We start from the raw sequence: 12,236 nt of genomic DNA on the forward strand, positions 1-12,236 counted from the left end.
ACTTTAAGGAATGGGTTTCAGATATGTGCCACCATGTACAGAAATCTCAATTTACTGCTCCCAAACAAAATGGTGGGTTTCGCTGGGCGCGGTGGCACACGCTTGTGATCCCAGCACTCAGGAAGGCAGAGGCAGGTGGATCTCTGTGAGTTTAAGGCCAGCCTGGTCTACAAAGTAAGTCCTGGACAGCCAAGACTACACAGAGAAACCCTGACTCAAAAAGCCGAAACCAAACCAAACCACGAAAAATGGTGGTTTTTAATTCCACGACTTTCAATAAGAAGAAAACAGTAATTAATACATATATTGTTGTGCTTCTACATTTAATCTTAGCATATGTAGAAGAGATGAATTTTTAAATTTTTTTGTTTGGGTTTGAGACAAAGTTTCATTATGTAGTGCTGGCTAGTAGTCCAAAACTTGCTACTTGGCTGGCCTCAAACTCACAGAAATCCATCTGCTTTTACCCTCCAAGTGATGGACAAAGAACAAAATCTATCAGAGAATGAACTTCTAAGTACAAAAACTTACCTGAAAATGGGGAAAAACCAGGTAGCGTTCACTAAATAAAACATTTTTGTGTAATGAAAAAAATTACATAAGATCCTACTGGCCTTGATTCGCTTGCCGCAGACTGGTAGTAGCTGCATGGACAATCTCAGCGGTCCTCTGAATGTCTGGGACCAGAAGAGTAAGTCCTTCTGGTTCTTGATCAGGTGCATCTGGTTTGACTCCTGTTTTAACATTTTCCCTCTTAGATCTAAATTAAAAAAACAAAAACAAAAAACAATCATGAAGGGAAAGTTAAGTTTTAAGACTGAGAATAAAAATGCTTTAATAACAGTAATTAAAAATGACAGAGTATGCATTACACCTGTCACATGTGATAAATAAGGAGGCTAGACAGATTCATTAATGTTTTGGAAGCCATAGATTAACACCTAAGACAACAAAACTATGAGTAGATTGTTCCTGTATAGTAAAAGGACAAAAACAAACAAACAAACAAACAAACAACAAAAAAGAAAAATATTTCATAAGTATCAGGCTAATCAACTGAATGTTTTCTTTGCCCTTAGTCCCATACTTACACGGCAATTTAAAAATACTACTTGTACAAGGAAAGCAACAGAACAAGAAAATTTGAACAGAGGGAACTTCCCAGAGACTCATACTCCAACCAAGGACTATTCATAGAGATAACCTAGAACCCCTGCACAGATGTAGCCCATGGCAGTTCAGTGTCCAAGTGGGTTACATAGTAATGGGAAGAAGGACTGCCTCTGACATAATCTGATTGGCCTGCTCTTTGATCGCCTCCCCCTGAGGGGGGAGCAGCCTTACCAGGCCACAGAAGATGACAATGCAGCCACTTCTGGTGAGAATTGATAGTCTAAGATCAGAAAGGAGAGGAAGACCTCCCCTATCAGTGGACTTGGGGAAGGGCATGCATGCAGAAAGGGGAGGAAGGGTGGGGTCGGGAGGGGAGGAGGGAGGGGCTTATGGGGGGATACAAAATGAATAAAGTGTAATTAATAATAACAATAATAAAAAAATACTCAAACCTCCAAAAAAAAAAACCTACTTGTGTTTCACTGAATATGCTGATTTCTGACAACAAAATGTAGTATTTCAGAGCAAAAAGTAGGGCTACAAGGTCTCTTAACTAGACACAATGTGCAGCTGTTACAGCCTTTAACACCAAGTGTTAGTACAGAATCACTTCAAAGCATTGTTTTTAGGACCTAAAATGACCCAACATTGTATCAAATCATCACAATAGCACGGGATGATCACAGCAAGGTTTCAGTGTAGAGGACACGGTGTCAGTTCATAGTAAGATTCACTAAAAATCACAACTAAGTAATCTTTGGTTCTATTGCAACTCTTTTTTTTAAAAGATTTATTTATTTATTTATTATTTATACAGCATTCTGCTTCCATGTGTCCCTGCAGGCCAGAAGAAGATCAAAGATCTTCACATGATTGTGAACCCCCATGTGGTTGCTGGGAATTGAACTCAGGACCTTTGGAAGAACAGTGTTCTTAACCCTTGAGCTATCTCTCCAGCTCCTGTCTGAACTCTTGGCATATATTATTCACTTCATAAATAACTTTATTTAGATCTTCAAAATAAGTTATCCTTGTCAGCAGAGGTTTCAAAATAAAGAACATAGATGAATAAATAAAAATGTATAAAATCTTTTGAAGGCACAATCTAAACTGTATAGCATCCCCCCCCCCCCAATACCTACCAATAAAAAGACTAGCCCTGGCTATTCTGGAACACATGCTGTAGATCAGGATGGTCTCAAACTCAGAGATCTGCCTACATCTGATTAAAGGCATGTGCTAATATGCCTGGCTGAGAATAAATGTTTTAAATTAGCAAAATGTTGAAACAAAATAATATGCCATCTACAGACAAAAATGAACCTTACCACAAAGACAAAGCTGCTCAAAAGCAATTCTTGAACTCTATAGAGGGAAACAGTACGTAGTTAACTAAGAAGCCACTCACACAGTGAGCAGCAAGTGAATACAGCATGGAGGCATGTGCTCTGGACTTGGTTCTAATGCGTCAAAACTGCCAACACCCACAGCTCATAGTCTAAGGAGGTAATGGTATCTACTATCTCTTACCCAGCAAGACCACTTAAATGAAAACACATAATGTGTCACTGGATCATTGTCCTTATCTTCCCTCATATGTAGGAAGTTAAAGAAAACAAATCAGCATATGTTGGTACTGCATATCACACTTCAGTATCAACCTCAATGTATCTATGTGTGTATGAAACATCTGTGTTTGCCTATAAGCCATGTTTTAAAGCTGAAATATGAGATACTTTTATTTCTAGAGTAAACCAAGACATGGTCTCATTTGTAATTCTGAAGTAAAATTTAGCCTACAACAACAGTCAGACTGGCCGTTTCTTAATGAAGAAATTATTCCTGTAGAAAATCTCAAATCGGCTGTCAACTGTATCTATCTAAAGTTATAACCAACTTCAATTGCTGAGAGTAAACAATAGTACAAAGGTTCCTTACAATAACCATTCTTTATTTACAAGGACTTGCCTTTCCCAATTATAAGGGATTATCATTAAAAAAAAATAGTAAACTACTACAACACTGGATTATAATAAGGAGGCAGGAAGTTACTTAAGAAAACATTTGTTTGTAGCTAAAAATATTTAGATGATGTCCTAAGTCTCAAGCAACTGATCTATAAACTCTTTGAAAAGATTTCATACTAATTTATCTCACCAAGCTAAGAAGGAACATATGAAAGTAAAATTTATTTTTTTCCCTCCAGAAACATATATTCGTTTTGAGGAAACATCCTTTAATATAGAAAATGAACTATATCAATGCAATTAAGTGCTTTATTGTGTTTTCCAGCCTGACATAAAGGTTATACTGGGGAAATCACTAATTTTTAATTTCTACTCTTGAGTATCAATATTGATTTCTTAAATGCAATTTTTAAAGGAAGATTACTGATAGGCACTTATAAAAGTATTACCAAGATTTTAAGTTTTATGTTGTTTTAGAACCAAAATTAAGTTTTAAAAGCAATTCAAGATTCTAGAAATTTAAGAAAATCAACAGCAAGTTCATAAAACAATTATATCACATTGAAGATGGTGGGAGAATCACAATGGTGTATTTTAGATTTTTACACAGGTTATTAAAGAATTTTTACTTGGATAGTTGCTTTGTCAAAAATTTACATTACTCCAATTGGTGATGGAATTTTCAAACAGAGGAAGGATAAACACTACCTGCCTATTAGTGATTGTAGCCACTCATTGTCTGACAGAAGTCCCTTGTCTACAGAAGCTGCAGGTTACTGTCAACCCATATGTAGGCCCAGCTCATGAAAAAAGGCCATACCTTAGCTCACATCCTGAAGTCTGTGTGAAAAGCTATTTGAGTTCAAGGCACCTAGCTGGAAGTAGGTCTCTGAGACTGACAATGGATCCGACATGGTAAGAGCAATCAGCGACGGCCGCTACCATGGCATCCGCTGCTTTGTGCATACGTTGAATCTGGTTGTGATCACTGCCCTGAAGAAATACGAGGAAGCAACTGAAGTTTCTACTATTACAAAAAATTATCTGTACACATTTGCCTCTACGCTGTGAATTCCAACTCAATTGCTAATAAAGTTAAGTTTGACTCCATGGATTAAATCTAACCTAGGATGTGAGCAAAATGGGTAAACCTGTCTCAAAACAAAAAGACTTAAAAAACTAAAACAAAACCAAAAAAATTTCTGAGGCAAGTAAGATGACTTGGTTGGTAAAGGTACTGGCTAGAGTCTGATAACCTCAGTTGCGCAGTGGGGATTCCCATGGTGGAAGAAAAGAATTTACTCCCTCCAGCACATCATCTTCTTACTGCCAGCTTTACCATGGCACTTGTACACCCACAAACACAAAATAAACAAAAATGTTATCTATATTTCAAAAAAAAAAAAAAAAACAAAAAACCCTAGACCTCAACATTGTTATATTAATGGCCTTTATTAACACTACTGCCAAAGTTAAGACAGATATTAATCTGGATATACTATATCCAAAGTATGTGGCTTTATAAAATGGAACACAGCTATTTTCTTGATAGTGCAAATAGGAAAACCTAGTTTAATCTCCTAAACACCTATTTCTAAAGGCTAAAGCACTGCAGCATTAAAATAGCATTTAAAAAGCACAGCCATGTGAAGAAACTACTTGAAAGATGTAGAACTCCTGGAAACTAGCACCAATATCTACCCATGAAACAAATCCTATACTGTACCCCTTTCCATAAATGTAAAGCCCTCTGCCAAAATTTATAGTTTAAAGCAAATTAAGATTAAAAGCAAAAAGGGTTTTGTAAATAAATTAAAAAAAATTTACTGTAAATAACTGTTTGCTTTCAATATCTCCAGAAAGCATAAAATAAATTAGTAAAACATGCTCACAAGTGAGGGAAGGACCTCTGTGAGCTATGTCCCGGTAACTTTATTTTTTTTAAAGATTTATTTATTTGTTTATTATACAGTGTTCTGTCTGCATATACATCTGCACAGCCAGAAGAGGGCACCAGATCTCATTACAGATGGTTATGAGCCACCATGTGGTTGCTGGAAATTTCACTCAGGACCTTTGGAAGAATAACTAATGCTCTTAACCTCTGAGCCATCTCTCTAGCCCTCCCGATAACTTTAAAAACCTAGATTTTAACAGGACTTCTTTATAGTTTTATTTAAACTTTCTCTAACGCATATGCCACCTTAATTTTTAATGATTTAAATGAATGTGGAAGAGGGGCAGGCTTCCATGCCTTGGGAAGAATAAATGAACACCACTGGGAAGCATTTAAAACACAGGCACAAGGAAACTTTCTTGGTTTCTATACTAAGTTATAGTCATTTTTAGCTTCAAAATATTAGGTCCTGAAAAATCACCAGATACAGTAACGGTACTATGTGTGACTGCCAAATGGAGGTGACACAAATAACATGTCACCAGTTTACCAAGGGTCAACCCAACTTAACCAAAAAGAAATACTGGGGTTGGGGATTAAGCTCAGTGGAAGCAAGGGGAGATAAACAATAGCTTCATTGTTTTTAACACCACTAAAAATGTTGTCAGAGCCAGGTAAAGCTCTCTAAGTTCCAGGACAGCCTGGAGTTCCAGGACAGTGCGGGCTACACAGCAAGACCCTGTTTAAACAGAAAAGAAAAGAAACAAACAAAAACATTGACAGACAACTGAATCTTCTTAAAGTCATTTTTAAAAGGACCATGTATGGATATAACCTAGAACCTCCGCTCAGATGTAGCCTGTGGTAGCTCAGTAACCAACTGGTTTCCCAAAGTGAGGGGAACAGGGACTATTTCTAACAGGAACTCAATGACTGGCTCTTTGGCCTCCCCACCCCCGAAGGGAGGAGCAGTCCTGTTAGGCCACAGAGGAGGGCTTTGCAGCCAGTCCTGAAGATACCTGATAAAACAGGATCAGATGAAAGGGGAGGAGGTCCCCCCCTATCAGTGGACTTGGAAAGGGGCACGGTGGAGATGAGGGAGGGAGGGAGGGACTGGGAGGGAATGAGGGATCGGGACATGGCTGGGATACAGAGTTAATAAAATGTAACTGATAAGAAAAAAATAAAATAAAATAAAAAAAGGAATGTCTAAAGATGTGACTTCATCAAATGCTTTTTGATTAAGAAATCTGGACCTTCACGTTCTATGCCTCAGAGGCCGAGGCAGAACTAGGAGTTTTCCCAATAGAAACTGAAGTAGAAGATAAGGAATGAAAAAGCTTTGATTGAACTTTTGCAAGGGAGTTTAAAATAAGAAAATCAGATTTCGTTTTTTGTTTGTTTCTTCAGAGAACAGTTCAAATAATCACCTGGCAACTTCAGTTATTTGATTTTAAAGGAAATGGGGTCTCTATTCTCTTTCTCCCTCCCTTCCCCCACCATCCTGAGTCAGGGTTTCTTTGTAGTCTTTGCTGCCTGGACTGGCTTTGTAAACCAGGAACAGGTTTGAACTCACAGCAATCTGCCTGCCTCTGCCTCCCCAAGTGCTGGGATAAAAGGCATGAGCCACCATGCCCGGCTAGAAATGAGCTCTTTCTAACAAAATTTATGATGGGTTTCTTTTCATTAGAAAGATACTGTAAGAATGCTAAGAAAATGTGGAAATGATGCTTATTTGAGAGCTGCCAAAGAAAAGTTTTACATTCAGAACACCTAATACTGAATGTTTCTTATGTTTTGTTCTTGTAGCAATTAAGCCTAGATTTATTAGCAGCAAGTCTCTCTCTCAAATTTTTGGTGAAACGATGAAATACTAGATGCTATAGAATGTTATTTGGCAGATAGGGTCCAATAGTTAATATCTGCACAAACACAAAACAATCAGTTTGCTCCTTCCTCTAAAGTATTGAAAAGTTCACATTTACTCAAACCAAAGGGGTCCAAGATGTCTTCACTGTATAAGCATTTTGTAGGTAACAGAATGAATTTTTACACTAGACGATTACACTTTCATTCAGGTGAAAATAATACGTACAGAAAAGCATAATGTACTAAATTATCCACACTAAGCCCTTTTATTAAAAGGGACAAAGTTCTTTTTGAGGGGTGGTGATGGCGTGGTAGAATCCATCACTCTGTTGCAGATACTGTCTTTGAACTTGCAAACTACCTGATTCAGCCTGTCAAGCAGCTAGGAGAAAGGCATTATAACATCTAGCTCTTCTTATTTTTACACATCTTAATTTATTTTATCTGTGTGAGTGCTTTGCCCACATGAATGTGGAACATATTTATGCCTGATGCCAACAGAGGACAGAGGAGGGTGCCAAGTCCACTGGAACTGGAGTTACAAATAGCTGCAAGTCACAATGTGTGTGCTGGGAACTGAATCTTGGTCCTCTGCAAGATCAATAAATGTCTGTGCCTCTCTCAGTTTTTCAATGTAGACTATGTAACTAGGCTGGCCTTGAATTCAGAGATTTACTGCCTCTGCCTCCCAGAGTGCTGGGATTAAAGGTGTAAGCCACCACCAACCAGTGCAATAAATATTTTTAAATCATTGGGCTAGCTCTCTAGGAAATATTAAGTCTTAAAAATATTGTTTGAAGCTGGGTGTCATGGTACACATCTGTAGTCCCAAAACTTAAGAGGCAGAGACAGACAGATCTCTGAGTTTGAGGCAAGCCTGGTCTACAAGATGAGTCTAGGACAGCCAAGGCTACACAGAGAAACCCCCTCCCCAAACCCTCTCCTCTCACCAAAGAAAAAGGGATTCAGGTGAGATGGCACATACCTTTAATCCCAGTACTCAAAGAGGCAGAGGAAGGAGAATCTCTCTGATTTCTAGGCCAGACTGGTTTACAAAGCGATTTCAGGACAGGCAGGGCTCTGATACATAGTCTTGGAAAAACTGAAATATATATGTTGCCCTTTAATGCCCAATCATAGTTCTAATTTATAAATTCTTCAGGGAATGAAAAAGAATGTGCATAACAGAAAAACTATAAAATCAACATCTTACATACTTCCAAAAATAAGCAATACAAACTTTTTCAGATTTTATTTTATTTATTGTGTATATTTGTGCACATGATATAAACATGGAGTGTAGTTACGTGCATGGAGTCATCTCGATAGCCCAGGAGATGTTTTATAAATTACTTCATTGGGTTTCTCTTCAGGTCTTATACATCTTTTTCTTTTTAGATTTATAAAAATAATTTTAAACTCATTACCTAAACTTTAAATAATTTTCACACACTATAAATGTCTGGCCTAAAATCTAGTGTGCCCCAATACTACCATTTTGAATTGGTATGATAACAAACCTAACAGGTCTTTGGCAGCTAAGCTTAATTTAGTGAATACACTGAGGAATATCAGGAGTATACAATTAAAGCTGATCCAAGCATTGTGTCAAATGCCTTTAATCCCACCGTCAGTTCAATTTACAAGGCAAATTCCAGATGGATCAGGGCTATAATACACTAAGACTCTGTCTTTAGGACCATACCAGTAGTTACTACATTACACTCTGTGAGAAATGAAATGCTATACCAGAGTCATGAAGACTGGCTTGTGCTCAAGAAACTATTAAGCACTGGACTGAAGCAAACACGTTATACTAACAAAAGTTAATGTAATCTGCCAGTGGTGGGTGGGGGGAGGTACATACCAATTAACAGTTATCCAAATTCATGTTCAAGAAATTCTGGTTCTGATCCGTTATGATCAGTATGAAACTCAGTACAGTGACACTGGCCATGTACAGCAATAAATATGTAATCTCAGCTTTTACACGATCACCTAACCATGTACACCTAATGCACATCATTGTTATTTCTGATCTCTCTCCTGCCTTAGGTGGCTTTCCAAAATTCCACTAATAAACTCTGAAACAAACAAACAAAAAGACTTGTATAAACAATTTCAAAAGTGGAGTACATATATATTTGAAATGCACTGTTGTATAGCTTCCCCCCCTACCCACCCATCATACAAACACATGAAAAGAATTACCATCGCCCAGTAGCCATGGCAGCTCTCTGAGCAGAGTATTATAGAAGTAGCTAGATCTGTAGATTTTATTATGCCTATCCTATATTATATAGCTAATATCTGCTTATAAGTGAGTATAAACCATGTGTGGCTTTCTGTTTCTGGGTCACCTCACTCAGGATGATCTTTTCTAGTTCTATTTGCCTGCAAATTTCATGATTTCCTTGTTTTTAATAGCTGAGTAGTATTCCACTGTGTAAATGTGCCACAATTTCTGTACCCATTCCTCCGTTGAGGGACATCTAGGCTGTTTCCAGCTTCTGGCTATTAAAAATAAAGCTGCTATGAACATAGTTAGCGCATGTCTTTGTTGAACGGTGGAGCATCTTTTGGGTATACCCAAGAGTGGTATAGCTGGATCTTGAGGTAGTGTTATTCCCAATTTTTTGAGAAAGCACCAGATTGATTTCCAAAGTGGTTTTACAAGTCTGCACTCCCATTAGCAATGGAAGATGATTCCCTTTCTTCACATCCTTGCTAGCATGTGTTGTCACTTGAGTTTTTGATCTTATACCACCATTCTGATTGAGGTAATATGGAATCTCACAGTTGTTTTGATTTGCATTTCCCTAATAACTAAGGATGCTGAGCATTTCTTTAAGTTTCTCTGCCATTCGATATTCCTCTGTTGAGAATTCTTTGTTTAGCTCTGTACCCCATATTTTAATTGGATTATTTGGTTTATTGGTGTCTATTTTCTTAAGTTCTTTATATATTCTGGATATTAGCCCTCTTTCAGATGTAGGGTTGGTGAAGATCTTTTCCCAGTCTCTAGGTTGTCTTTTTGTTCTGCTGACAGTGTCCTTTGCTTTACAGACGCTTTTCAGTTTCACAAGGTCCCATTTATTAATTGTAGATCTTAGAGCGTGAACTGTTGGTGTTCTACTCAGGGTATACACTAAAATCTACAGGCCTAAAGAAGCTAAACATTAAGGAGGACCCTAGGGAGGATGCTTAAATCTCATTCAGAATGGCAAACAAGATAGACACAAGAAGTGGTGGAAGAGAAGAAACAAGATGGGAGCCTACTATAGAGGGTCCTCCGAAAAGATCTATCCAACAGGGGATCAAAGCAGATGCTGAGACTCACAGCTAAACTTTAGGCAGAGTGCAGGGAGTCTTATGGAAGAAAGGGTGTGGGGGATAGGACATGGAGGGGACAGGAGTCCCACAAGGAAACCAACAAGCTAAAAAAATCTGAGCCCAGAAGGTCCTGTAGAGATTGATGCATCAACCAAGGACCACGAATGGAGAGGACCTTGGCCTCCTGCTCAGATGTAGCCGATTGTCAGGTCAGTCTCCATGTGGATTCCTGAGTAAGTGGAACAGGGACTGCCTCTATCATGAACTTGGTTGCCTGCTCTTTGGTCACTTGCCAGGCCACGGAGGAAGAGGATCCAGGTAGTCCTGATGAGATTTGACAAGCTATGGGTAGATGGCAAAGGAGGAGAACTGCCCCTGATAGGGTGGAAGAGGAAGGCAGAGTGGGATTGGGAGGAGTTGAGGGAGGGGGCTTCAATCGGGATATATAATGAATAAATTGTGAAAAAAAGGATATATATATACATACATATATATATATATATATATATATATATATATATATTGCTTTTACAATTTTTAAAAAAAGTAGTAGTTAGGTCTATAGTATTAGTAATGGAGTTGTTGACACTCCCCAGCATGAGGAGGGATGGAGAGAGCCATAGGACCGTTAACTAGGAATCCAGCCATTATTCCGTCTGGTTCCCTAAGTCCCAGTTATAAGAAATCCTGGGAAATGCCAGAGTATATAGGAAGTGTAAAGTTAACTTCAAGGGAAATTTCATAAAACAGTTTCTAGGAAGCTGTTATCTATCACAGGATGAGACTTTATTTTGGCATCATCCACATTCCTGCCAATACCCCTTTACCTATGCTCTGTAAGTAAATCCAATAAACTCAGTGGTTTGCTCCCAAAGTATCTCCTTAAAACATTAAAGAGTCATTCCCTAATGTTTGCAAATTATATTAATCCCTATTATGGAGTACTCTGAAATAAAAGCAGCTTTGGAATAACAAGAAAGACATGGCATAAAAAGTCACTGTAGCTAGACAGCAGGAAAATCGAATCACTATGGACAAGGAGACAAAATTCAAAAGGGTAAGCAGCATGTCATTTTAAAAGTCCAGCCATGCCATACAACTCTTAAGGTTCTGAAGAGAAGTGCAAAACAACTCTAAACTGTAGCTGCATTTAAAAATGCAATCAAGGTTTGTGTCATTGTTAACTTTCTCTTCAATTAAGCCCAGATAAAGGAAACAGGAACATTTTCCCTTCCCTTCTTAATCTTTTTAGCTTGTCTTTATAAAATGCTTCTACCTTCTACAGTAATGAATCTCAGCACTCAGGAGGCAGAGGCGAGAATATCTCCTGCCCTGGGTCTACAAAGTAAGCCAGACCCTGTCTCAACAAAACAAAGCAAGACTATGAGTGTTGGTAAGACATGTATTAAATTAATCACAGAGAGAAAGCTCCACTAAAGGAAAGTTCTTGGTAAAGCCTAAGGTAATTCTTTAGTTTGTTAAATTTCCCCATTTAAAACATAATAGTATCAAAGACTATTTCTATTTATTTCATTATACTTTTACTTTTCTACTTTCATGTAACCTGTCATTTTGCTTTAGCACTCCCTCCCCTTCCTCAGCATCTCCCCCTCCCCTTTTTGTAGTATTGTTGCACAACAATTTCCTCTGAGATTGAAACATCCCCTCCCACAAGAAAGCTCCTTAAGCAGTAAGTCCCTGAAAGTGACCAGATTTTCTAGACCCCTCCCTGCCAGAGTAAGCAATAAAAGCTGAGAGTACCTCATAGAGGCAAGGAGCTGAGCTGTAAGACAATTCAGACAAGCTGCCTGGAAAAGATTTCAAATAACTGAGATGCCTGGAAAGGACACCGTGCAACACACTGAGCTGCCTGCAGGCAGTGTGTTCTAGGTTTCCCAGCTTTGGTGAGCTGTCACCCATGCTGCGGTAGGCTTTGGTGATGCAGCTGTCTTTGAGTCATTTCTGTTCCAGTAAGTAACCCCTCACCCATATTGCTGAAAGTAACTCCCAGTTAAACTCATGGTTCAGGGCTGAAAAGATGGCTCAGCAGTTAAGAG

General features: G+C 38.3%; 1 protein-coding gene across 12 annotated transcripts in view; it reads right to left on the minus strand.

Annotated features, from left to right (window-relative positions):
* Positions 1-12,236, minus strand: part of Birc6 (baculoviral IAP repeat containing 6) — a 184,665-nt gene that overhangs the window by 14,912 nt on the left and 157,517 nt on the right. For 11 of the 12 annotated variants that reach the window (XM_060364456.1, XM_060364450.1, XM_060364452.1 and 8 more), the window contains one exon: positions 615-760. In XM_060364456.1, coding sequence (XP_060220439.1) covers positions 615-760 — 146 coding nt within the window. Of the gene's footprint in view, positions 1-614; positions 761-3,900; positions 4,074-12,236 lie in introns of those variants that run through there. The other variant, XR_009584594.1, reaches the window with a different exon arrangement.

The sequence above is a fragment of the Meriones unguiculatus genome, chromosome 1 (genome assembly GCF_030254825.1).
Source record: "Meriones unguiculatus strain TT.TT164.6M chromosome 1, Bangor_MerUng_6.1, whole genome shotgun sequence".
Classification (NCBI taxonomy): Eukaryota; Metazoa; Chordata; class Mammalia; order Rodentia; family Muridae; genus Meriones; species Meriones unguiculatus.